Raw genomic sequence first — 27,414 nt, 5'->3', positions numbered from 1 at the left:
GGGGGAGAGAAGCACACCAAATGCAGGGTTTCTAGGATTTTCAAGGCTCTGAAGAGGCCTAGCTCAGAGGCCAGAGGATAGAGATGTCTCCTTTCCAGAAATGCCACATTTTGGGGTTTCCCTCTTATCCCATCTGCTTCAGTGCAGGGAAATGTGTGTGAGGTAGTAACAAAGTCTTATCTCCATTCAGGTGGAAGGGATCCTACCCTTCAAATCAAGACCCTTCACAATGACTCCTCTGAGGGGCTCACAATTAAGAAATTCTCCTTCCAGGTCCAATGGTTCTCCTGGCAGACAATGGTATGCAGCTTTGCCCTCTCCTACACATGGGTGAAGAGTGTCAGTGGGGAAGCCTTATAGAGCTCTCTTCCCTTCCCCCACGGGGCCTCAGCCAGGCTTCCATGCAGGTGGTTTTTTACCCTGTACCTCACTCCCTGATGCTCTGGGAAAATGCTCCAGGGTGAAGACTGCCTCACCTTTTTTTCATCACTTTTTAAAAACAATGAGACAACATTACTGGATTTCTTTTGAAAAGAAGCAAAATTACTTGGTGCCCATTAACACAGTCCTTCCTGTCTGGGAACTTTTTTATTAACAACAGGAGACAGTGAATAAAAGCTTAGCACACTGCTTCCAAAAGTGTGTTAAATGAACAAATGATTCCTAGTAAACTTACCTTACCAAACTAGCTCTGGATTCTTTTGCTTATAAAGATCCACTTTTTAAAAAAAATCTCAATTTTTCTTAGCGTTCCACAGTTCTGTAGGATTTTTTTTTTCTGCCAGAGACAGAAAAATAATACCCTAAGTCTGTCTTCTGCTGTCTCAGTTGTCCCCAGCCCAGTCAGTCTGGTGAGAGGATTAATTCCCTGATCTTCTCTCTCAGGCAACAGAAAGACTCAACCATACACGTAACCTCCAAGTGTCTTCTTCACACTTTGGTACAGGGTGATCTCAAGAGGATGTCATCTACCCCCAGCCCTCCAAGCACTTCACATAACTTCCCTGACCTGGTGTCTTTAAGGTTCCCAGTAAGTGAGAGCAGTTTGCAGGGTAGGAGAGAAAGAACCGCAGTTCAGGGCTTGCAAGCTCTAGAGGCTAAGAGATTATTCTATTCTGCTGTAGTATTTAAGATATCTCCTAATATGAGTTCCCTAATTTATTTTTTAATCCATAAATTTGTCCCCAGAGGTGGTTTCCCATCTGGAAAATGGGGGTGTGGTACAGGGTTTGAATTCTGGTCCTTTCCATTTCTAAGTCTTGATGTGCACAGATGGACCACCGGTCAGCCTTTTTTTGTTTTAAAATGAGGGTGAGGGTGGAGACAGCAGTGGCACTACCTCTTCAGCTAGAGTCAGCAGTCACATGCAATCCTGCCTGGAGGCAAGGCTCACCTGTCGGATCTGGTTAGGTTCCCGGCCGCCCCAGGGAGGGAGCATCTGATGTAAGTTTGGTTTCCTCTTTAATCAGGATCCCCTTATCTCAGATTGATAAATCTTTAAACAAATAAAGGTCTAGATCGTCCAAAGCTATTCCCACCCTCAGCAATCGCTATCTGTTTTTGAACACCGCTGTCAGGCCAAATTTCCTGTGGCCCCGCCTGAATGATGAAACGTGGCTTGGCCATTGCACTCTCGGGCTATTGCGGAAATCTAGAACCTTGGTCGTGGTGCAACTCTTCAGGTCTTTTACACAAAGCTCTTTGAAAGAAAGGGCGCTAGGACCCGACGGACGCCCGGGGCGCTCTCGGCCGCGGGCCAGGGAGTCAGTTTTGCACCACGGACTTTTGTAGGTGCAGCGAGCGGGTGGGTCGGTTCGTCCTTGTGATATGGGTCCCAGTTCTCAGGTCCAGAATCATGCGCTATGAACCTCAGCCCGTAGACACTCCTTTAGCCACCCTCACCAAACCCTCTCCTTGGGAGCAGTTGTTAAGTGGGAACGGACAGTTTGGGGGCCAGGCGCACATGGGGGACACGGACCCCTCATTAACCCATTACCGTGGGGCTGTAGAGTAACAGGCGGGTGGTCAGGTGGGCAAGTAGGTTGCGAGGAACGGGAAGCTTCGTGTCCGGAGCTGCCCAGTCTTTGAACCCAATCCCCATTCCGGGATCCTTCCCAAGGCAGGATTAGCGTGGGGTACGTGCGCGACCGCAGGCCAGGTTAAAGTCAGCTCCCTGTCCCGCCGGCAGCCACCCATACCCCCAGTTGTACCCTTAGCTCGCAGGTTCCCAGACTCTCAGAGCAACCGTTTTCCTCGTCGCCGCCCCTTCAAGGTCCTCTGCCTCTCCCCGCCCGGGGTGCTACCCCGTCTCCCAGCAACACGACTCTATAACAAGTCTTTCCTTGATTCTCCCCTGCCGCGAGCACCTTCGGGGACCTTGGCAGCTGCAGCCGCGGCGGAGCCCTTCTAGAAAGGGGGCGTGGCCACAGCTCTGGGTTCGGAGAGGGGAGAGCTGGTGCTCAGCGGGGGCGGGGCCAGACCGCTGTCACTGGGCAGGAGAGAACGTTGCGAACGTGCGCCTGGAGCCCATTGGCTCAGGCGGGCCACACTCCCAAGTCTGGATTGGGCTGCAGCACTAACGGGGCGTGGCCTACCCGCGCTAGTCCTTATAGGCCTCTCCGTGCTGGTGCTAGGGACCGCGGCAGGCCAAGGGGGAGGTGAGGGTGGTTGGAAGGGACAAGTCTGGGCTGAGCTCGGGGCTTGGCAGCAGTTCGCGCACCCATTCAAGCGGCACTTAGTCCAAACAGTTCTCGCTGACCGCGCTACCTGGTGAGTGTTCCTTCTCAATGTACTGATCTCTGCGTGGGGAGGCCTCAGCCGTAAGGGTCCTAGCGTTTTGAGTCTAGTCCAGCCTTCAGACTGACGCCAGGTTTGTGCCCCTCTTGTCTTACAGCGTCTTCTGCGCTCCCTCACCCTGAGCTCATCTGCAGACGTCCTGGTGCCGGTCCTCATCATGCCTAGCCTTTGGGATCGCTTCTCGTCGTCCGCCCCCTCTTCGTCATCGTCGCTGTCCCGAACTCCCACCCCAGATCAGCCGCCGCGTTCAGCCTGGGGGTCGGCGGCCCGAGAAGAAGGGCTCGGCCGCTGCGCGAGCCTGGAGAGCTCGGACTGCGAGTCTCTGGACAGCAGCAACAGTGGCTTTGGGCCGGAGGATGGTAAGTCAGGGCGGGGGCCGACGGGACATGGGCCGGGGAGGTGAGAGGAGAGCCGCGCAGGAAGGAGTCAAACCCACCTTGACTTCCTATCCCATCAGAACGCAGATTGCAGAGGGATGGAAGAGTGGAGGAAGGTGATTGGAGTGTGAAGCACAAGGAGTGCTGGTTAATTAGTGAAATAGCATCTCCCCCTTTACGATTTGCTTTTAACACCCTTCCCTGTGTGCTCTCCTTCCAGACTCGGCATATCTGGATGGGGTGTCCCTGCCCGACTTCGAGCTGCTCAGCGACCCTGAGGACGAGCACCTGTGTGCCAACCTGATGCAGCTGCTGCAGGAGAGCTTGGCCCAGGCACGACTGGGCTCTCGGCGCCCCGCGCGCCTACTGATGCCCAGCCAGCTGGTGAGCCAGGTGGGCAAAGAACTACTGCGCCTGGCCTACAGCGAGCCGTGCGGCCTGCGGGGGGCGCTGCTGGATGTCTGTGTAGAACAGGGCAAGAGCTGCCACAGTGTAGGCCAGCTGGCTCTCGACCCCAGCCTGGTGCCCACCTTCCAGCTGACTCTCGTTCTGCGCCTGGACTCACGCCTCTGGCCCAAGATCCAGGGGCTGTTTAGCTCCGCCAACTCTCCCTTTGTCCCTGGCTTCAGCCAGTCCCTGACGCTGAGCACCGGCTTCCGAGTCATCAAGAAGAAGCTGTACAGCTCGGAACAGCTGCTCATTGAGGAGTGTTGAACTTGGGCCTTGGGGGGCTGACACTGTCCCCACAGCAGACAACTGAACTTTTGGGATAGACATTGGCAGGCGGGAGCTGAGGGACTGATGCCTGTCCTTAGAGAACTGACAACAGCCACTTGAGGGGAGGAAGGTTGAGGGGGTAGAAAGTGTTTCCTGGGAAGGTCACTGAGGTATTTGTAGGTGGCTTCTTATTGGGGGCACATACTTGCCCCTCAGTACTGTAGCATGAAACAAAGGTTTAGGGGCCAACCAGGCTTCTGGCTGGATGTGTATGTAGCATGTACCTTATTTTTATTGTTACTGACAGTTAAGACAACAGTGGTGTGACAGCCAGGAGAGCAGCTGGGCTGCACTGGCATCTGCAGGCGATGTATGCTCATGGTAGCTGGCCCTGGTGGGGGGGAGGTCATGGAGGTGTTTTCTGTATCCATGGTCTGAAGGGGCCAAATGTGTTTGTTCATTGTTTTTGCATCTTGTTTTTTCTTTTTTGATTGGAGCTTCACTACTGACTTGTTCTAGGCAGCTATCTTACAGACGCATGAATGTAAGAGTAGGAAGGGGTGGGTGTTGGGATCGCTTGGGGGATCTTTAACACTTGAAGAAAAAGTACACCTGAGAGCTGTGTGTGGCCCATCCCCCACTGTGTACTGGAGAGTTTATCTGTGAGGGGTGGGGCTGATTGGGGTAGGGGCTGGAACCCCTCCCCAGAGGAGTGCCATCTGGGTCTTCCATCTAGAACTGTTTACATGAAGATACTCGCTGTTCATTAATACACTTGATGTTCAAGTATTAAGACCTATGCAATATTTTTTACTTTTCTAATAAAAAAAGTGTTTGTTAAAAGTTGGTTGAGGCTCTTATTCATGCTAACAAATAAAAGGGAGTGGGATGGGTTTCATCAGATTCAGGTACACCCGTGTTCTTCTCTGTCCTTTTCCGGGGCTGCCTGCCAGCCTGGTAACAGAGGTATGTAGATTGTGTGCCATCTGTGCCAAGAACCCTGGATCCCCCGGCTTTGCTAGCTGAGGCTACCAGGAGAAAGCGCTGGCAGGTGAGAAGTGAGTCAGACCTCCCACAGAGCCAGAGTCTCAGTAGGCAGAGCTCACGGGGCTGTACCCTGGGTTAGGAGGCCCAGGTACAAGGGCAGCCAAGCCCAAGGTCCTCACAGGTACCGAAAGGACTGCATACAAGAGACTTTTTTTCTTTCTGTGGAAAAAAAGACTGTTCTATTTGTGCTGCAGTCGTGAAAATTACTAACTTTATTTTTAGATATAAAAAGGCTAGAGGGCAGGAACATCAATAAATGGATTTTGAAAAGACTATTTCCTTCACGCCTCTTACTGGACACGGAAAGTAGGGCTAGGGCTCAGAGAGGGACGTGATCGATGGCTGGGAGGTGTGGCCCAGGCAGGTGCAGAACACAAACGCGTATACCTAGAGGTGAAGAAGGGAGGTGTGGTGAGAGCTTCAAGAACAAGGGGATTACAGACCCATCTTCAGGAATAGGCTGGGTAGCCTGGACTCGCTGTACTCTCTGGGCCCCAATTTCCTTATCAGTGAATTTGGGGCTGGGCCAGATGAAGGCCAAGGGCTTTTCCATGCTTGTCAGGCAGTCCTCCCATACTGGCCTTCAGAGGGTTGTTACCTCTGTTTCTCTTCCTGGTCCCAGATAGGCCTGTTTGCCCAACTATAAAACAGTAGTTCTGCCACTTGAGTGTGTAGTCAATCTCTTGGGCCCCCAGTTAAAAGAAAGCTCCTCAGGCACTGGTGGAGATTCTGGCAAGAGTGCGCCTGGAGAAGAGGCCCAGGAACCTGCATTTTCATCAGGGATTCTGACACAGGGCCCCACACTTTGGGATGGTTTAGAAGAGTCGCATCTCTGGTAGAACTGGGCGACTTGTTCCCCAAAATGAATGAACTCAGGTTAGAACTAGATTTGGAAATGGTGACAGGAAATGAGAAGGTGCCCAGAGCAATTTTGGGAGAACCCTCGCCTCGAGCTCATTTCCTGAGCCTGTTCTCCTGACAGCCGCCGTGTGAAATGCAGGTCCTGCAGGGGTTTGTCATGTTTTACACTCACAGGTTAGTAAGCAGAGACCCATGCCCTTGAATGGTCATCTGTTTGTAGCCATGGCTGACCTGTCCACTCAGCCCCTCATAGTGGGAGCTGGGAGTGAAGCAGTCTCAACATTTGGGCGGTGTCTGAGGGTTCCTTTTCCGTGAATTGAGGAGACCGATGCCAATGCTCATGGCTGGGCTTCTCTGGCCCCAAAAGAAAAGCAAGGAAAACAACTGTGTGTCACCCCAGAACAGAGTCTTGGTACATGGAAGCTGGGTGGCACGATAGGTGCTAACCTGGTTCCAGGACTACTAGGCGGAGAGCACACTTGGCTTTTCTTAGACAGTTAGACTGAGGCCGGAGGAAAACTTGGGTTTCCAAGAAAGCTCAGCTGAGACATTCCTTCCTGAAGCTAGATGGGCTTTTTTCCATCTTCGCAGGGCTTGAAAATCCCCACAAGCAGGACAGAAGGACTCCTAAGTGGGAGCTCCTAGACCCCCTAAGATGCAACAGAAAGCTTTGCCCCAGACTCTTGGAAGGAAGATGGGGCAGGCTCCTTTTTGCTAAGACTGAAGTCCAACTTCAGAAAATGGTCTCAGAAATCATTCTATTAGGCCTACAAAACTTGTACTGATTACCACCCTTTGTATAGGATTACCACCCTTTGTATTTCTATTTCCCACCTTATCAGGCAGGATACTACTCTAAAACCTGCAACAGTTCCCTGTTATCATATTCTACCGTCTGCCTCTCAAGACCTTTGGGACTGGGCCTTATTCGCTCTATCCAGGATACTCCCTACCACTCTGCTTCTTCTGGTACAGGGCAGTGCGGCCTGTCCCCTGCTCTAGCCCCAGACTCCACTCATTCCACTGCCTTCCTCCAGCACTGTGGGTCCTGTCTTGCCTGCAAAGCCTTCTTGCCTGTCTTGCCGTCCCCTTTTATGGCTCCCTCTGCCTCACCCAGCCTCACCTTTCACGATTGCAGTGTTGATAACTGGGCAGTTTTCTGAACACATCTTGTGCACTTCTTTAGTATCCGTCCAGTTCTGTGGAACACCCCCTCTCCCTTGGTTCATATGACACAAGATTCCCCTGCCAGCTCAGGCTCTCAGGCTAAGGAGAAAGCAGGGCAGGGTAGGAACACTGTGTTGTTTTATTATGCCTGCCACCTGGCATAGGGGTGTAGTGAATACTGAGGTCCTGGAAGACAGGTAGTGTCCATGTGGCTAAGGCCACGATACAGCAAAGAGAGTGAAATCTGGGTCTGAATCCAGGCTCAGACATTTCTAAGCCAATGACCTTGAGCAAGTCATTTGCGATTTCCTCATCTGTAAAATGGGGATAACAGTGAGGAAACCAGGGGGTAAGAGAGGGGGGCCTGAGCTATGGCAGAGCTGGCTGCAGAGCAAGCACCCTGTGCAACAGGGACCACCTTTGACTTCCTTCCCCTCTGGTCCTGCTTTCCTGTAACATCTTTTCGGAGGCCACCCTCTTAACAACAGTCTTGTCAACATATAATTGTAGTGATTTCTTGTGGAAATCATTATTGTAGTAATGTGCTCAGACAGCTTCACTTCTAAGCTGTAGTTGTCTTCTTTTTTTTTTTTCTTGCAGCTCGTTAGAAGTTTATTGTCTTCAAGACACTACAGTGTGGACCCCTCTCCCAGAGAAGGGTGTTTCAGAGACAGGGAACCATCCTCCAGACGAGTTGCTCATTCGTCATTTTCATAGGCAGCTGGATTCTTCCTCTTGGATCTCTTGAACTCTTGGGTCCCCACGTGTAAACAAGATAAAACTCGACAAATGGCGGTGCGGCACGAAGGCTGGTCGCTGGAGATGCCCCTGCTGGAGCAGTGCGGGAAGGCCTGCTGCTCGAAGGGCCACAAGCTGCAGCTGATCACACCCTTGACAGCTTCCCGAACTCACAGCCCGTGGTGTCGGCGGTGCCGGGGTCGCCTCGCCCTCCACAGTCTCCATAACCTGCAGTCGTCTAAACCTAGCATACATTAAGCACCTTCTAAACGTTTTCTTCAATTTTACCTCATGGTTCAGAAGGAAATGCAAAGGCCCAGAGGAGTGGCTACGTGAACGGAGCTGCAGGGCTAAAATGGGAAGTGAGGCCTCCTACCTCCTGGGCCTCCCAGTCAACCTCCTGAGCCTTCCTGGCTCCCCCACTCAGGGTGTCCCAGTCAGCCTCATCCTGCCTCTGCTGGCCAAGGTGGCCACGTGCTGCTGGGGCAGCCCAGCAGAAGGCTGAGGAAACACGAGGCACAGAAACCAGCTCAATTAATAGATTATTACAGGGCTCTGTAATTATCCTGAAAGGGGGGCTCTTTATGAAGGAATCACAAATTAGAAAACAAGCCATTAAACCCAGACATGTCCATGCAGGGGCCCGGCTGAGAAGTGTCCATCCTCGTACCACCCATGGGCAGCTGCATGGCAACCTGTGTGGCCATGTAGTACTGATGACTCTGAAAGCAGACACTGATGGACTGTCACTTGATGACTGCATTCATTCGTTCATTCATTCATTCAACCTGTATATAATTAAGCGGGTTCATGGGGCTGCAAGAGAAAGGCAAAGTAAGTGGGAACACTTAAGAAGTAGATTCTCTCTCTCTTCCTCTTCCTCTTTCTCTCTTTCCCCCCTCCCACATTTATAAGCAAAATTGTGGAGCACAAGGAGAGAAAATGGGCACATACTCAACTTTCCCTGTCCCTAACTTCCCAGCAAAAAATACCAACAATACAGAATGACTAAAAGTATGTAAAATAAAACTAAACTGTATGCTTAAAATCGGTAAATTTTATTGAATGTAAATTAGACCTCAACACATGAATTTTTGAAAAAGGTATATGTATACACAACAATGAACTGAAAGTGGATCAGAGACTTCAAGGGAAGGGCTAAACTATAAAACTCTTAGGAGGAAATATGGGAGCAAATCTTCATGATCTTGGATTAGGCAATGGTTTCTTAGATACGACACCCAAAGTACAAGCGATGAAAGAGAAGCTCAACAGTTTGGACTTTATAAAATTTAAAAACAGTTGTATTGCCCTGACTGACATGGCTCATGGGGAGAGGCAGAGGGGCAAGGCAGGTCAAGGTCTGGCGCTGGATGGTGGAGGTCATCTCCTGGGCCACCTAGCCATCCTCATGGTCAAGCAAGCACCGTTTGGCAGGAAGGTGGTGGTTGTGTGCTGAGTGGGCATCAATATTTCTGGCAATATTTTTAAAAGATTGTTTAGAGAGTAGGAGATGGAGGGAGAAGTAGAGGAAGAGAGACCTTGATTGGCTGCCTCTTGCCCCAGGACCTGGCCCACAACCCAGGCATGTGCCCTGACCAGGAATCGAACTGGTGACCTTGCTGACCTTTCCATTTCCTGGATGACACTCAAGCCACTGAGCCATTTGTGGCACTTTCTACAGAAGTAAGTTGAAGTACCTGGCCTTCCTCCTAAAGCGGATGAACACCAACTCAATCCGTGGTCCTCCAAGGTCCTCTAGGGTCCTCTGGGGTCCTCCAGGGTCCTTACCACCTCCGAGCCCCCAGCAGCATCTTTTGGCCAAGGGTGCAGGGAGACACCCTGCCCAGCAAGTTCAAGCGAGGTCAGGATGCCTTGGGCCACTCCAAGGTGTTTGAGGGGATCCTCCCGCATTATGACAAGAAAAAGCAAATGGTTGTTCCTGGGGCCTTGAAGGTTGTGTGTCTAAAGCCTACATGGAAGTTTGCCTCCCCAGGGCACCTGGCTCGTGAGGTTGGCAGGAAGTGCTGGGCAGTCGCGGTCACTCAGGAGGAGAAGAGGAAGGAGAAGGCCAAGATTCATTGCCGGAGGAAAAAGCAGCTCCTGAGGTGGCAGGAACAGGCCGAAAAGAACGTGGAGAAAAAAACCAGCAGATATACAGAGGTCCTGAAGACTCATGGACTCCTAGTCTGAGTGCAATAAAATTGACTGTTAATTATCTTTTTTTTTTAAGTGCTAATGAGCATGTATGGGAGAAGGAAGAATGGAAAGGACCATGACATCTGAAATCTGCCATCTCCTGGGGAGGCCCATTAGGGCCACTTCCAAGTATTTTTAAAAAATTTTTTTAATTGTGGTAAAGTGTACAACATACAATGTATCATCCTAACCATTGTAGGTGTTAAGCATACTCTAATTTTTGTGCAGCCTTTCTCTAGAACTTTTCATCTTGCAAAACTGAAACTTTATGCTCATGAAACAACACCTCCCCATTCCCCCCTCCCCCACCCCTACCCAGCAACCACCGTTTTACTTTGTGACTCTATGAATTTCCCTACTCTAGGTACCAGATAGGTGTGGAATCATAATAAGACAATATTTGCCTTATTGTGCCTGCCTTACTTTACTTAGTACAATGTCTTCAAAGTTTATCCATGTTGTAGCAACTGTCAGAATTTCCTTCCTTTTTAAGGCTGAATAATAGTCCATTGCATGTATATACGACATCTTGTTTATCCATTCACCCATCAACAAATACTTGAGTTGCTTCTACCTTTCACCTACTGTGAACAATACTGCTATAAGCACGGGTGTACAAGCGACTCTTTGAGACTTCCTTTAGCCTCTTTTGCGTATATTCCCAGAAGTGGAATTGCTGGATCATATAATAATTCTCTTTTTAACTTTTTGAGGGGCCACCATAACTGTTTTCCACAGCAGCTGCACCATTTTACATTCCTGCCAGCAGTGCACAGATTCCAGGCACTTTTATGCCATGCCACAGCCCATCTAGATCCAGATTACGTGTTCCCCAGTCAAGTCCCACCACACCCAGCACTATCAGGTGGTAAGTGGTGAAGGGCAGGATCTACAGTCTTCTGCATCTTCTAGGAAGTTGGAGGAGAAAAGGACACCAGCCAGACAGGATGAGGCCAGGTTCCCAGAGGAGGAAGGGTGAAACCGCAGTCCCGAAGATGTGAGGACAGCTCTCCTCGTTTTCTCACTGGGGCCTCCCCCAAGGCATTCGGATTCCCTGTCCTGTGGGAGGAGGAGGCTGGAGACTATCTGGGGGTGGGTAGCCTGAGGGCTGCGGAGAGTGGTAGAGTTGATCTGGGCTGGCACATCTCAGAGGACAGGAGAGGGGCCCAGACCCCCCGGAGGAAAAGGGCTGAAAATTGGGGCACTTGTCCCAGAGGCCCCCAACCCATTCTGAACCTCCATTAGATATCATTGGTTGAGCTAATATATGACAACCTGGGACTCCAGTAACAGTATTAAGTGAATTTGTATTTTATTCACTGTAATTGCATCTGCGTACATTTTTAAAAAGCAGCAGGACAAATACAGGCCAGTCCATAGACAAGGCAGGGGCAGCTTGTCTCTGGTGATGACTTCAAGCCCTCACTCACGCCCCCCATCATGCCCCCCATCCACACCCCCAGAAGTCAGCCAGCCACTCGCAGAATGCTAACAGCACACTCCACTGTGGGGCCACGAGGAAGGGCAATCTCAGGACTGGAGAGGATACAGAGCTCACATTTATAGAATTCTTTACATCTTTAACTCAGCAAATCACTAATCCTATGAAACAGGCGCTATTATTATTATTCCCATTTTACAGGTGAGGAAACAGGCCCGCGGAGGAAGGGAAGGAGGTTGGACTGGGAGTAGGGAGACGTGCAGCCTGGTATGATTTTGCCACTGACCTGTGTTTCTTCATTTTTTGAACTGAGGGGGTGGGGCTAGAGGACATCAAGAGAGATTCTTTGAGGCAGATCTCAGAGGTCATCTGCTGCCCACGGTGGCTTTCCCCAGCCCCGCCCACCCATCTCTGCTCCCTGGTTCCAGCCCGGCGGGGGGGGGGGGGGGGGGGGGGGGGGTGGAGGAGGAAGAACAGAGCTACTCACAGGTCACTGGGCAAAATGCTTGACTGCTTTCTGGGGCAAGTCCAAGTTTGGAAAAGGAACGTTAACAAGAAATTTCCATGGCCCTTCCTTCAGCCAGGGATTTTCCACTCTGCCTGGGGCAGACATGCCTCTCCGAGAAGGGATGTGGCAATCCATAGGAGCTATTGAACGGCACTCCGCTCTGTGCTGGGAAGAGTGTGAGACCTGGTTCTGGTTTTGTTCCTGGTTCCTGCCCTAGGATAGGGGGCAGGTATGTTGGGAAGGCACACTGCCCCCAGAAAAATGAAGGGGGTAGGAAGGAAGCAGGATGGTATAGACAAAGTACTCTGCCTAGAAGAAAGCCAGAGGGAAACCAGCCGGGACAGGAACCATCAGGGGAAACCTGCTAGAACAGGAGACCCCGGCCAGAGAGCCAAGGGAGGAGGAGGTCTGCGAAGGCTGAGAGGAGCACGCAGGACAGATGAGAAGGGGAACAGTGTGGACCAGCTTTGCAAAGCACACAGGGACACAGGGACAGTGTAAAGGCTGGGAGAGAGTTGGATGCAAGAAGTGGAAAGTTTGGTGAAGCAGATTGTGCAATACAGGCACCGGAGGCAGGGGCTTGTGCTCTGGCCTCTGCATTAGTTATTCCCTCTGCTGGGAACACCCCTCCCTCAGAGCCTCACCGGGTTTGTTCCTCACTGGTCAGGTTTAGCTCAAATGTCCCCTGCTCCTCAGGGAAGCTTTCCCTGGCCAATCCTGCTAAAGCAGCCTGGAGCTGCTCTCTAGCAATTAACCACGTTTCATTTTCTCCGCAGCACTTACCACCACCTGCACACACCCTGTTCTTCTGGAGGCTGCCTCCTGCCTGGGGGGTGGGAGCTGTACGAGGCCCGAGGCAGTAGTCAGGCTTGTTTCCATCCAACCCCCAGAGTCCAGCACATAGCAGGCCCTCGGTAAGCATTGACTTTAATTGAACTGCACTTGGAGTGTTATGATAAAAGAAAACCTATAATAATGTGTGTTTTTTTCCTGAGCACTATTATTATGTCAGACACCGTGGTAAGTGCTTCACAAACATGGCATATCTCATTTATTCCTCTATGAGGAGGTGCTACTATTATCCCTGTCTAATAGGTGAGAAAACTGTGGTCCAGAGAGGTTGGTTAAGTTCTTCGAGAACACACAGAGCCAGGATTTGAACTCACACATTAAACCTCTGGGCTAGCACCTCTGGTAGAAATGTAATATGAGCCACGTAAGTAATTGAAACTTCTTCTAGTAGCTACATTTTAAAAAATCAGGGGAGGCCCACTCTCCCCCTGGGAACACGCCCACACCTTTTCTGTGCCCTTCTTTCCCCAGGTGCCAACTGCCTTTGCTTTTCTCCTCGACTCCAGGGCCCTTCTTTTGCTTCTGCGACTCATTTCTTGAGCCTGTGCAGCCCAGCTGGCTCGCTTCTGTTGGGTTGGCCAAAAACGTCTGTATGGTTTTTTCCATAAAATAAAAGACACATTTTTTTTCATTTTCACCAGTAACTATATTGATTTCAGTATTTTGAGTATGTCAGCTATCTTCCGCTATTGGCCTCTAGTGGGTAGAGGCCGGGTTGCTGCTAAACAACTTCCAGTGCACAAGACAGCCCCACACCAAAGAATTATTTGACCAAAATGTCAGTAGTACCAAGAAACTTCATAAACCACTTTTGACACGTTTGATCAGTCACAGCACCTTCTCCATACAAATCTTTTTTTTGCATTTCAGTTGCATTTTTACCTTCTTTTGAAATAATAAAGCATAATATGCTGAAAACATTATTTTCTCCCATCTTCAGTATTAAATGGCTGCACAAAAATTCATCAATTTTGATGTTTTTTTTAATGCACACTGATAGGACAGCTGTCACAATACAATCTAACAAAACTGTTTTGAATGAAGTTAAAGACAACTAAGCTCTACTAGAGCCATGTATGTTAAAAACTAAACAAACTTTTTGGCCAACCCAGTACTACCTCTGTAACTTTCTAAGTAAAGTTTCTTTTATTTAAAAGAAAAAAAAAAGCATTCCCTGGCTGGTATGGTCCAGTGGATTGAGCACCAGCCTGCAAACTGAAAGGTTACTGGTTCGATTCCCAGTCAGGGCACATGCCTGGGTCATGGGCCAAGTCCCCCTTAGGGGCATGTGAGAGGCAACCACACACTGATGTTTCTCTCCCTCTTTTTCCTTCCCTTTCCTTCTCACTAAAAATAAATTTAAAAAATCTTTTGTAAAAAACAGGAAAAATTAATTTTAATGATATATTTCATTTAACCTGATATATTAAATATTATCATTTCAACATGTAACCCATATAAAATATTAAGATAGTTTTACATTTTATTTTATTCAGTGTTCAAAATCTGATGCCTAGTTTACATTTATACCACTTGCTAAATTTTCCTTAGAAAATTATCTGTATCAAGATTTCATAAAATTTGCAGTTGAAAAAGTAGATTCACTACCCAAGTTGTTCCACACATATTTAAATATTTTCCAATAATGTAATCAATTTTAAAACTTCAATTTAAATTGATTAAAATTAAATACAATTTAAGATTCAGTTCCTCAGCTGCATTGATGACATTTCCAGTGCCCAGCGGCCACTGCATTGGACAGCACAGCTCTGGGCTGTGTGGGCTCACCTGCTGTGAAGGCAGTGTGTGTTGGGGGGGGGAGGTCCAGTGGGAGGGGCCTGAAGCAGACTAGGAAGCAGCTGTGGGAGGGAAAGGTGGGAAGAACTGAGTGGCAGGTCTGGACCCACATAAAAATGATGTGGGGTGACCAGCCACAACTCCCACCAAGCAGCACAGGCCTGACACACTCACAAGGGGTGTGCTTCCTTTGGGTGGTCTGCAGCTCTGGGCTTCCTCTCACCAAGAAAGCAATGGCCCTCAGACCCCTGAGCAGCTTCTCGCAAAGCTGCTATTCCCTCCAACACCGCCACAAGGGATCCCAGGGTTGCATGAGGTTGGTTCTGAGCAGGTTTGGGCTTGGTGGGTAGAATGATCTCCCTCTTCCCTTCCCTACTGTGGGCAGCTGGAGGGGGTCAGGTGTGTGGCTCTGGTTAAACAACTCTGGAGTCAAGGACACCTGGGTTCCAGTCCCAGAGCAGCCAATTCCTTACTGTGTGACCTTAGACCTTAGACAAGAGAAGTCCCCTCTTCTCTTGTCTAATTCTATTAACAAAAATAATGAAACATTGTTATACTCCTGTGTCTGCAGAGTGCCCAGCTTATAGTAAACAATCAATTTGCAATAGAATAATTGAATAATTTCAATGATTCTTCCTAGATAATATCCTTTTCTGTCAAGAACAGAAAAGTAGACTGGAGAATGTTCAGATCACCGAAAAGAAGGTTTCCAAAGTCAAGCTACAGAGGGAGGGAGTTAATCCCAGGTGGAAAGTGTCCCTTCTTAGGGCTCCCCCACTTCCCCTGCATGACACAGACTGGTTAACTACTGGGAGTCAGGAGGGGCATGTGCCACCCAAAGGCCCTGGGTGCCCAAACATGACATAAAAATGGCCAAGAGACACTGTCCAGAAACAGAGAGTGTGAGTCAAACTGAATCTGGAGCGGGTGAGGTCACCCTGGGTCCCTCGAGTTACTCAGAGTGACACTGGTTTATGCCTGGAAGGAATGATGGATGAACTGGGCTCCAGGAAGGCAGGTGGGGCTGGAAACCACCAAGACGGGGAAACTGTTGGGGGTGGAAACTCCAGACTTTGTGGCAAAGCACAGCCTGAGAGGCGGCAGGGAGAGGCCAAGAGTTAGCTCGGTCCGGGTATTTTTGAGGGTGGGGCGGCTCCAACTCCCTCTCCCAGTCAGCGTCCCACATGTGCCTTCCTCAGTTTTCCCAACTTCAGCTCCCCAGCACCCAAGCCTTTGCTCTGCTGGGTCCTCCCAAGTGCCAAGGCGAAGACAGCCAGGACTGGACCTCTGTCCTCTGCCCTGCCAAAACTCATCTAGCTTTTGTCACCTCATCCTGCCCACGTCTCCAACATTTCCTCTCTTGTCCGCCACCCACTACTGCAACTGGTGCTCCTAGAGAGAGGACGAGTCTGTCTTGCTCACTGGTAACCTCCCGGGCACAGTTCAGATTCTGACATCCATCAGAATGCGTAGTAGATACTTGCTGAGGCAGCAGACTCAAGACCTGGGTGGGTTCTCATTGCGTTTCTAACACTCATTATATAGCTGTGGGTCAGCCTCGCTGAGCCTTGTTGCCATAGCAACAAAGAGGAAAACATCTTCCCTGTGAAGACCCTGGAAAAGAACCAGATCAGAAAGCAGGGAGGATGAAGCATCCAGCTGGTTCTACAAAATTTCTGATGTGTAATTCTTTCGATGTAGCTTATGAGCAGATGAACCTAGAGAAGAGGACACAGAGGCACAGGGAAATCCTGCTGAAAGGCTACCCAGAGAAAACAGTTGGGCTCTCCTTCCAGGACCTCTGCCTAGATCGCTCTGATTCAGTTTCTCTGGGAGTTTCCATCCAGAGGTCCTGAAGTGTGCCAGCCTGCTCCTGCCTTAGGAGGTGGCCTTTCCTGACTTGGCTTCCTCTGTGGGATGAGGCCTGGCTCCTGGAGGTGGGGAGGGTGTTGGAGACTGTCTAGACAGCTGCCTCTGATGATGGGTGAGCCAATGCTGTGTGTGTGTGTGTGTGTGTGTATTCATTGCTCCATAAGCATGCTCTGGTTCCTCACCGTGCCCCAAAAGGGAGGCAATCCAGCCCATTGGTGAGATGCTTGGACTCTGGAATTGGACTGGAGTCACAGTAAAGGAATTAATGCCTTTAGCTCTTCCTAAGGCCCAGTCCCATCCCTGAAAAAGAGGGCTATGAAGACGGTGCATGTTCTGCACTTAGCATAGTGCCCAGATCACCATAAACACTTAAGAAATTGCAAGTATTTATTATTGTTCGTTTGTTAGACTGTCAGCTCTTTGAGGACACAAGGGACACTCGTTTTGGTCATTGCTTACCCACAGCCATCATCCTTAGTAGGTGCTCAGGTGGCTGAATGAATGAGTGGAAGGAAGGAGAGGAAGAAGAGGGAAGGAGGAGGAGACAGAGAAAGGGAGGGAGGAGCAGGTTTGTTCTGGGAGCTCCTAGCTTCCATGCCCACCACACTCCTCTGTCCCCAGGACACCAGTGAGCCGACTCAAGTCCCCTCTCACCGCGTGCTGCGTGGGGTCCAGGAGAACTAATCTCAGGTGGGAATAATGAGTCTAAATCCTGGGGCCACTCCTCAGTTGACTGAACTTAGCCTCCTCAACACTGTCCTCTAAAATGAGCATGATCATACTGTACTAGTGACCTTGCTGAATTGTAGGGAGGTCCAAAAGATGTACATAAATACACCGAATACATTTGTAAATGGAAGAGTATTAGAGGATATTTTGGTGGGGTGATAGTCAGTGTAGGCTCTGGAACCAGACTTTGTGCTGTCATATCCCAGGTCCACTACTCGAAGAACCTGAGCCTCACTTCCTTCACGTAAAACGGAGAATAGCAGTACCCACCTGGCAGCCTTGTGAGGACTAAATGAGATTCCTGAGAAGCTTGTGAATGAGCCAGAGGTCACTCAGTAAATGGTGGCCTTGATAACAAAGCCTGCCCTCAGGAAGGCTTTTGTGAACTATTTCTCACTAAAGTGTGAATAGGTGATAAGGTCTACTGTGTTCCCTCTCCCAAGGGAATTTAAATCTTAATAGGAGTTAAATGAGTGAAATTCCATTTCATAATGGCATTTTAAAAGTAAAGAAGGTGTATATAGAGGGTAGAGAAGGGCTTCCCAGGGCCCTCAAAATCACAGTTGCTGTCTACGGCAGACATCCTTCCTGGTCCCAGAGAAGGACCACACACAGGGAAAGGGAGAATGTAGCCCCCCGTGTCCAATGAACCTCTCCTCTGCTTGGAGAAACAGGAAGCCCTAGACCCCAGGACAGTGCATAACTCCAGCTAAATGTGGAGGGCCTTCTGTAGCATGGCAGGTGATAGCCCAGGCCCAGATATCAGAAAGGCTCCCAAGATCCTCCAGGAACAACAGCAGCCCAGGCACGAGGTGAGGATGGGCACCAGACGTGATGAGGGCCCACCTGAGACCAGGGAGGGAGGGGTCAGCTCTCCCCCAGAGCAGGAACCTCGCCTTCTTCTACATCCGTTGTCTCTACTAAGTGCTGAGCAGAAGGCTGGCACCGGTAGAGAAGGGGCAGAGTTCAGAACGTGGGTTCTCGAGTCAGACGACCAGGGCTCAATCTGGGCCCCAGCTTGTCCAGTGGTGTGACTTGTGGTCACAGGCAGAGTTAGCTACTGGTGCCCATTCCCCATCTCTTCTGTTTCTCCTTTCGAGAAACATTCCTCCCTCCTTCCCATCAGCCCATCGGTACTGGTGAGGCTGCAGGTGTGGAGCCTGGGACCAGACCACCAGGCCTGCCCATCAGCACCACACCTTCCCTGGCAATGTCTTTCATCAGTGTGGTCATGTGACCCCCAACCACGTAATTAGAGTAAATCCTGGAACTCGAGTTCCAGTTTCTGAGAAGAGGCTCTCTTCTCTGCTGAACTAGAACTTGAAATGATACAAAGCACTCACAGTGTCCAAATATGACACCAGTGGTGAAGGCGGAGTAGAAACATTCAGTCTTTATCATGTCATTTGAGTCTCCAGATCAAGCCCTGCCTGGATTTTTAGTTTCTGAAGCCAGTAAATTCCCCTTTTAGAGTAAACCAGTTTGAGTCAGGTTTTATTTTTTTTAAATCACTTGTATCAGAAAGTGTGAAATTCACGTGGTGAACTTTCTTAACCTCTCTGTAAGCTTCCGTTTCTTCATCCGCAAAAGAGGGGAGGAGGATAACAGTGTTTCTCAGGGGAAAGGAAGGGCTGTTCTGGGGTGATGGAAAGGGTTGATCGGGGTCCAACATTGTACACAGAGCCTGACACGTCAGACACTCAACAAACGCCAACTTTTAGGCGGTCCCTAAGTGTTGGTTAGTGAGTCTGGCCCACAGAGGCGAACTGCAAGATCCACCTGAAAAAGTCTCCCCCCAACCGTGACTCTGTGGGGTCCCAGGAAACTGGTGCGTGTGGCGGGGGGGGGGGGGGGGGCACATTTTGCGGAGAGGTCTGACCCATCCAGATAACAGGTGGCACCAAGAAATGCACTGGGTGGCATTGTTTTTCCTCATTCTCACAATCTCATCAAGCCCGTTTCACAGGTGAGGAGTGTGAGGCACAGAGGTTAGGTCCAGGGTAATGCTAAACCCCGTGCCCGGTCCGGAGCTCAGTCCCTCCACTGGGGCACCTCAGCACTGTCCCACGTGAGTCTCTCCTTGCCACGGCTCAGTCCCAACCAGACTAAATTAAATTGGTCTGTTACTGTGAAATGAGAGCTTCCAGAAGTAATCTTAGCGGTTTTGAAAGGGCAAAGAATTACAGACACTCCCTCCTTCCTTCCCGTGAGGGCAGCCTCCATCTTTCATCTGCTGTCTCCGGCAAAAGGCAACTTTCCGACCAGGCTCCGTTTCCCCTTTCTGAGCTCCTGCAGTCTGGGCGCTGTCACGAGCGAGCAGCGGTTTAACCCCCAGAGAGCGCCTGACGCAGTTTCGCTAAAGGAAACCACGCAAGTCTCGCAGCTTGGCAGGACCCTCCCTTCCGCGCCGCCGGGACGCCTGGGGGTGGGGTGGGAACGGCACCGCCCACTTCCCGCAGATAACCGGCCAGGTCGTTCTCGCCTCCGGTGACTGAGCTCACGCCGGGCTTTTCCTACGCAGCCTCCTTGCGCCTCAGTTTCCTCACCTGTAAAATGGCTCCCACACATTTCAGGATCGTTTTGAGGACGTTATGGAGAGAATTACTCCTAGGGTGTTCAGCACAGGGATCGGCACAAGTAACGGTGTTCGACCCCATTCCCGAAATAGGAGGGACCCTGTGTGCAAGGCACCCCCCCAGCCCCCCGCTGGCGAGGGCAGAGTGGGGATTCAAACACGGGTTTCGTCTGACTGCAAGTCCAAACTACCAGTACTTCCACCTCCAGGAGCTTCAGTCGTCTTTTGCCAGTGAGATCTTCCCCACCCTCTTCCCTAATACTTTGCTTCCTCAGCTTCCTCCCCGGCCGAGCAGAGCCTCCAACTCAGCCTCCGCCTGGCGGCCCTCAGGGACCTGGCAGCAGCCCCGTGGAGCCGGCCCTCCCTGCCTAAACAGCTGAGAACAAAAACTGCTTCCTCCCCTGTCTACATCCACCCACATCGCCATCTACCCAATCCTGCCCGAGGAAGCATCCTGCGAGATGCTTTCCTCCGCCCCTCCCCCATCCACTGACTCTGGGACACAGCTCTATAGTAGCCAGGATTGCCATGAGAAATGGGGTCATGCGCCCGTGGGTCTCGCTGGCGGGGGAGAATCGGGACGCGTCACCTTCACTCTTGCAGCAAAAGGGTCTCAACCAATTGACCTTTAATTAGTCTCTTCTGATGGAGAAGGCGGGATCTCGGCCTCAGGAACCAATGAAGAGGTTATTGGTTACCATGGCAACAGGCGACTTCATCATGCTTTCCCCCACCCGGCGGAGTCAGCTCTTCCAAGGTGCACACTCCATGGCTCTAGTTCTACCTGAGGATAGAGGGGGGACCGGAAGTTGGGGAACAACCAGGACCCAAACCCTTCACAAATGCCAACAGTGTAGATGAGCCCCAGCATGGGCAAGACTGTTTAGAGAAGGCTGCTACCTAGAGGAGGGACACCCTGAATAGAGACAAAGAAACCCAAATTACAATGGTGTGGACATAGCACTTGCAGGGCCTGGCACAGGGTTGGGCAAATGTAGGTAGGAATGAGTCCCGTAGGTGCTTAGTAAGCAGACTAGGGCTTCCAAGACAAGACCCACCCAGAGCAGGGTGGGGGACCAAGATGAGCAGCTGCAGCTGAATTGTGGGTCTCATACTGTCCTTCAGTCCCAGGCAGGAAGAGACAACCAAGGGTCACCAAGTCTATTCCCTTGCCTCAAGGCAGTTGCACTCGGTCTTAGGTATGGTTATGTCTTGTCTTAGACATTCATTAACCTTGAACTCTTCTCAGAAAAGAAGAAGGTGGCCAGGTTCATTGTCCTCATTTCACAGATCAGGAAATTGATACCTGCTTGGTAAAGGATCCCAACCTTGGGCCCTGCAGCAGGGCTCTTTTTAATTCCCTGGCGTGGTGGCTTGTCTAGGTGAGCACTGTGCCACAGTTCTGATGCTGTGCCCCTTGCCATTGGTGCAGGGGTGCTGGAGCCAACTGAACCCCAAGTTACACAGGGCAGGTGAACCAGGACAGAGAATCCTGCCCCTTCCTCTGATTGCCCTGGGTGGGGGGTGCAGCCAGACTCCCTCCTGGGTTGCTTGGAGAATGGGTCCAGTGTCCCCTCACCCTCCCATGAAAGCCTGCAGCCTAATGGGGAGGCAGGCTTGTCTCGACCACACTGGGTGATAAGTGGAAGCACAAGAGAAGGGCTGCCCGAGTCCACCCAGGGAAACCAGGAGAGACCTCACAGAGGAGGCAGCCTTTCGGAGAACACAAGACGCAGGCCTCTGCTAGGCAGAAAGCAAGAGGAGGGCATTCCAGGCAAAGCGAAGGAGCAGTGTCTGCAAAGACTGAGAGGCCTGGCTGCACTGGGTGCACTGGGGAAACTGCAAGTCTGGAGAGGCAGGACCGGACTGAGTGCCTGCAGCTGGCTGCTTCCAGCGCCCTTCTGAGCCAGCAGGCCCCCATATGTGCTTTTCTCCAACTACTAGATTCATGGGACCCCAAGAGCCATATCTGAGGATTCACTGGATGAGAAGGCAGCCACTGTCAACTTCAGCTACCTGCCAACAACAGTAAGAAATCTCATGGGCATAATGTTGAGGTAAAGGGGCTGGGGACCAAAGAGTTATTCTGTGTGACCCAGTTACATCAGGTTCAAAACCAGGAACTGGTTTACAGTGGGAAAAATCAGGATAGTGGTTAACTTCAGGGCTTTGAGGGTCTTGAGGGTGGGTCTCTGGGTGGGGGGACAATAATAATATTGTTTCTTGATTTGAGTGTTGATTTCATAAATGTGTGTTCTCTTTGTTGAAAATTCATCCAGCTATGTACTTAAAGTGTGTGTGTGTTTTTGTATGTAGCTTCTACTTAAAACAAATTAACTGTTTTTCATCCTGACTGGTATAGCTCAGTTGGTTGGATGTCATTCCACGAAGCGAAAGGTTGCCAGCTTGATTCTGGGTCAGGGTACATGCCGGGGTTGTGGGTTCAGGGTGCACACAGTTGAGAGGCAACCCAATCAATGTTTCACATGTCAATGTTTCTCTCCCTCTCTTTCTTCCTCCCTTCTACTCTCCCTAAAACTAAGTAAATAAAATCTTAAAAAAAAAAAAAGAACCAGTAAACCGCTTTTCAAAAATACCGGTGCAAATGTACACATTAAAAGTTTGTGATCACAGCATAAGGCTGTAAGCCAAGCAGCCAGATGATGTAGAATATGTTTATGTTGATTTCTTCAGATTATTCCAAAATGAAAACACAAACATTTTAAAGCCTTGCAGAGATCTCTCAGACTCCAGAGAACCCCGGAAGAGACCAAGGTTTGGGAAAGCCGGGCTGAAAGGGAAGCATTACAATGCTCAGTGCTGGGGGGTCATGAGGGGCCTGAAGCCCCTTCCTGGGACCTGGGGAGGTGATATCCTCGTCCAATAGAATGTCTGGTCCTTGGAGGCTGAGGACCCCAGGGGGAGGGGACCGTTTCCTCCAGCCTGCCCTGTGCCTCAGGCCCAGCTCCACCTTAGCTGGGATGGCCTGGCTCAGCTGTGAGCTCCTGGGGGGTGGGGGTCTTTCTCTCATTCACTCTGGTCCCTGGACCTGCCGCACAGAGGGTCTCAGGGGACCTTCATGCCAGGGCCTCTTTGTCCAATCCCACGTGGGGAGGAGAGGAGGGGAACTGCTTGGTCGGTGTGAGTTCCACAGCACAGTCTCATAAACCATGAGTGGGCAGGGCTGCAGGAGCGTTCAAGGTGGGGCCAAAGCTATCCAGCTCCCCCAGTGGGGGGGCCCTGGGACCCATGAACATGGACAGGAAATCCCAGCCTTGTCTGCCCACCAGTCCTGCTAGAGCTGCTAACAGCCCGACTTTGGGGCGAGACAGGCTATTCCAGAACCCAGAGAGGGCATCTGTGGGCAGGAGGCTCAACAGTTGCTCAGCAGTTGCTCCTCCCATCATCCTCTGGGCCTTCATTTCTCCTCTCTCCTCTGACTCGGCCACACCTACCCACTCTTAAGAACCATCCTCCCTTTTCTCCTTTTCCGTCTTTACTCAGCCAACCTTTCTCAAACCACCTTTGTGATTTCTACCCTGGCTCTGTGCTACCTGGAGTATTATTTACTCAATATTTTTTCTTTAAAACAATGTTAAGTTTTTGTGTTTTTTTTAAACATGCCTTTGTTTTAAGCAATAATATTAACACAAATTAAATTTTAATTTAAAATATTTATTTCTGTATCAATTAAAATTATCTTGTGTACCACCACATTGGAAACTACCTTATTCAATGGTTCAGCCAGGATGGGTGGTTATTACTTATTAATAGTAATTATAGCCTCCTGTTAGTAGTGAGTTTGGTCTTTTCCACACATTCACATTTGATACTCTTAATTCCTGTGCTGTGGGCATCACTGGCCTCATTTTAACATGAAGCTGAAGATCAACTGAAGCTCAGAGCAGCAGTGACTTGCCTGGGGTCCCACAGCGGCTCTGGTGGCTTCTGACTTAAGATGAAGGCTGGGAAGAAGGAGTCATTCCCCTGTCTCCATCCAGACCCGTCAGAGCCGCAGGATAAAAACTCACAGTGCAGAGAGTTGAGTTAGACATGAGGAAGGACTTCCTGGCTAGAAATGTTTAGGCAAGAAAATGACCAACCAGGGAAGGGCGTGGAATGCCCAGTTTCCGAAGTCCTCAAAACAAGATAAAGGCTCACCCAGCTGGGATAATTCTAGTGCTGCCCGGAGGCAGAGGAATGGACTGGATGACCCCTCCAGGTCTTGTCCAGCCCCATCACACCCTCACTGGTGTGTTTGCCCTCTGTGCACCCCAACATAAGATCCTCGAGGGCAACTACTGGTCTTCAGGGGTCTTCGTAGGTCCCTATTTTGCTCAATTTGGTGCCCTAAGCAGAGCAGATGTTCAGGCAGTACCCACGTGGTGAGCCTGTGTGAGGGGCGCTAGCCACAAGAGGAGCTGAAGTTCTGAGGAGGCAGTCCCAAGGCCTCCCCGGGTCGCTGGAAGGCTTCCAGGAGGTGGTGAGAAATACACAGGGTCTTGGAAATAGCATACAGTTCAGCCAATGGAGAGGAAGCAGGTAAAAGACATTCTGGTGGGCAGACCTCCTGGGGAAGCAATGGGGTGGGGACTGAGCCCCAGCAAGTCTCCCTTGGGGTGACTTCCAGTCTGAGATGCCTTTGCAGGTTTGCACCTGTGTCTGCTGCCAAGCAGCGAGCGTGAGACACAGGGGCTCCGATTACACTCAGGAGCCGGCTGGGTCTCGGGGGTGCAGCTCTTCCGAGAAGGTGGCTTTTCAGGAATCTGCCTGGCTGTGGGAATGGTGACGTGTTTACACCAGCCCCAGCTGTTGACGAAGCCTCCACCTGTGCCACTAGCACCCCAGGAAGAACACTCTCTTCCTCACAGGGTGTCCCCGCTCCTGTTTTTCATGTTTATGGGCATCAGGTGGTTCGCAGGGCGATCCACACCCAGTGAGGTCAGCTGAGAAAACAACAGCTGCCGTGCTGCTGCCCCGAACTCCGGAGCTGCTGCCGCCTGTGGCCTCCTTCAGCTCCTGCCGTGTCCCCTCCTTCCTGCCGTCACTCCCTCCTCCCGTGCTTCGCTTCTGCCTCTGTCCTTGCCTGTCCCAGCCTCTCGCCTGTCCAAACTGTTGTTTATCAACACAGACCAGAGCACCCTGCTGCCAGCAGAAACACACACGGCCACGGTGCTGCCGTCCCGCACCCGCCGTCAACACACTCCCACGTGCTGTTTGCCACTGTCAAAGCTGCGCTCGGTCACACGTTCTCCCCGGCTCCTGCCAGCACAGCTGCTCCCCGCTGCCTGGGACCAGGCTCTCCTTCGCCCATGACACACGTGTTCTCCATGGGGCTTTCTCGGTGTGTGTATGTGTGTGTGAACTCATGGCAGAGGCTCACGTTTGGGGACCAGGCCGGCTCATGCTCGGCCCTCAGACCTGGGCTGTCAATTTCGTATCTTGCTGTGGTGTGACCTTGGGCAACTGACTTAACCCCTTTGGGCATCAGATGCCTCATCTACACAACAGGGACACGAATGACCTATAGGGCTCTCCCATAGGCTCAGGGGATTAGGCAAGAGGGGAAACATCCAGTAAGTGCTAAATCAATAGGTATTGCGAGGGTAGTCATGATGAGAACTGTATCTTTTCTGGAACCTGGCCGATGGTTTCCCTTTCCCAAGGCCTAGTGCTGCCCACATCACATCTTGTGCTCGCACCTTTCTGGCTGGGTGACCTTGCGCAAGGCAGTCACCTGTTGGCTTCTCACACCCTCGCTGGGGATGTGGGTGTGACCACGGACCCTCGGACCCTCGGCTGAGCCCTCGAGGCTGCAAGGGTCTGGGAGAGTGCACCCTGGCACCTTGGAAGCTGGCTGAGGGGGCTGAGAGCAAGGCTCTCTGAAATGTGCCACTTCGGCATAAAAATTATTTTGAGCTAAAAACAATCAAAACCCAGCAGATTCAGGAAGAGCTCTTTCTCTCCCCCCAACTACCTACATTTACATTGGAAAGGGGGCCTGTACCATGAACAGAGCCATTCATTCCTTCAGATCCCTCCCCCCCCCCCACCCCCAGAAACCTATCTGAGTGACAGGCAACCCTTTGTTGTCCAAACAGCTCCTCTGCCTTCCTGGGCGTGGCCCTAGTCTATTTTGTGTCCCCAGACCCTGCCCTTTTCCTTACCTCCTGAGGTTCTGTGTGCTTCCGTTACCTGACTACCTATTCGCATTGTACACATGAAATGAAATTTGATTTTCTGTTTCATGTCAGTTTCATTCGGGGCTGCCAAAAGAACCTAGAAGGGCAAGAGCACATTTTCCCCTCCCCCACACCACCATCCCAGCTACAGCTCAGGGCACTGTGGAAGAAAGGGACTTGAATGAGGCAACAGGCAGACCTGGGCATATTTAGCCACTTTCCACCTTCCCTCATCCCCTCAGCCAGTCCTCAGCCGGGGTCAGTGTGTCCGGTTGACCCTGCGGTGGGACTGCGGCCCTCCCAAGAACTGCATGGGGGTTGAGGGGGCCTCACCTAGCCAACGCTCAGATGGAGCAGCCCTTCCCAGTAGGACCAGCCTGAGAGCTACGCCCTCTGGTTTACCTGTGTTCTCCTGCTCACCCTTCTCCCTGCATTCCCATTCCCGACCACAGGGGCTGCTTCTCAAGACCCCGCCCTGCAGGAGCCCCTGTCTGCCTTACCTCTTCAACCCAGTCTTTCCCTCTTCTTGGGCAGCAACCCTGCTTTAGCGTTTTCTACTCTGGGAAACAGAGAGGTGTATGTAGAAGAGAAAGAAAACAAATGCACTTTGAGGACTGAGGAAAGTCTGGGCTGAGCGGGTAAGTGCCAGTTACGCAGAGGCAGGTTCTGCAGGAAGTGGACCATCCGGTCAGACTGCCTGGGTGTGCTGGACTTCTCCCCCTACTGTTGCAGTGGCCTTCCTGCCCCTTGAAGGAAATAGGCGAAGGTGCTGGAGGAAAGAGTGGGCCTGGTCCATGCAGAGAGATTGTGGCTTCTCCCTTTTACTCCAAGGGACTTTCAAGCTCTGGCTCCCACTGGGAGGCCATTGGGAATCTTTTGGCTCAAGGAAACCATGGTACATGGCCTGCCCCTGCCCTCTGGGGCACTGGGCAAGAATACAGATGGAAACCCATATACCACAAGTTTAAATGGTCAAACTGTATAAGTCAAGGTGATAAGCTGTCTAGTAAAATGTTTTCTTTTCCTACCTCCATAAATACACCTTCAAAGTGAACTGGAAAGCTGAGTTTGAAGTGGGAATTCCTGGGCTCTTCGGAGTCCCGCCCCAGAGCACAGGGACGCGGGACGGGGGCTGGGGGGTGGGGTGGGCATTGGTGCAGCAGTGCATGCAGTGGGGGCTCCAGTGAGGCCGTCCAATTCGGCACAAAGATGTTCAATCTGATCAACATCTTACGCTTTTTATTTTCTCCTAGGCCCATGTGGCCAAAAGATATTGAAGGCAATATTGCAAAGTGGTTAAGACCTGCACCCCTGCACCATCTAGGGCCACCAACACGGAGCCATATTATTTTATCTCTTTGAGGCTCAATTTTCCCCCCTGTCAAATGGGACTAATGATACCTTCCTGATAAAGTTACTGTGATTATTAAAAGAGATAATCCTTGTAAAGCTCTTAGCCTGGCCATGGAACATAACAATTGCTCAGTAAATTGCGACCTATGATGACATTACCATTTCTCCACACGGGGCAGCGAGGCCTCGGCGGGAGGTGGTGT

General features: G+C 50.9%; 2 protein-coding genes and 1 pseudogene across 2 annotated transcripts; 2 read left to right on the top strand and 1 right to left on the bottom strand.

Moving 5' to 3' along the window:
• Nucleotides 1–2,615: 2,615 nt before the first annotated feature.
• On the top strand, nucleotides 2,616–4,737 carry DDIT4 (DNA damage inducible transcript 4). Its single transcript, XM_028512453.2, has 3 exons — nucleotides 2,616–2,769; nucleotides 2,894–3,155; nucleotides 3,394–4,737. Exons 2-3 carry the CDS (start codon nucleotides 2,954–2,956, stop codon nucleotides 3,885–3,887), a joined length of 696 nt encoding a protein of 231 aa, XP_028368254.1. The 5' UTR covers nucleotides 2,616–2,769; nucleotides 2,894–2,953; the 3' UTR covers nucleotides 3,888–4,737.
• A 2,824-nt stretch (nucleotides 4,738–7,561) lies between these two features.
• On the bottom strand, nucleotides 7,562–8,410 carry LOC118500952 (annotated as a pseudogene).
• Nucleotides 8,411–8,805: 395 nt separating this feature from the next.
• LOC114497108 (60S ribosomal protein L13a-like) lies at nucleotides 8,806–9,920 on the top strand. The gene is given in 3 exon segments (XM_036025080.1): nucleotides 8,806–9,185; nucleotides 9,379–9,444; nucleotides 9,485–9,920. Coding segments are annotated over 3 exon segments (774 nt in total). The 5' UTR covers nucleotides 8,806–8,889; the 3' UTR covers nucleotides 9,897–9,920.
• The last annotated feature ends 17,494 nt before the right edge of the window (nucleotides 9,921–27,414 follow it).

Source organism: Phyllostomus discolor, chromosome 5 (assembly GCF_004126475.2).
Source record: "Phyllostomus discolor isolate MPI-MPIP mPhyDis1 chromosome 5, mPhyDis1.pri.v3, whole genome shotgun sequence".
NCBI lineage: Eukaryota > Metazoa > Chordata > Mammalia > Chiroptera > Phyllostomidae > Phyllostomus > Phyllostomus discolor.
Note: the sequence above shows the minus strand (reverse complement) of the source record. Positions and strands in the feature narration are given on the sequence as shown.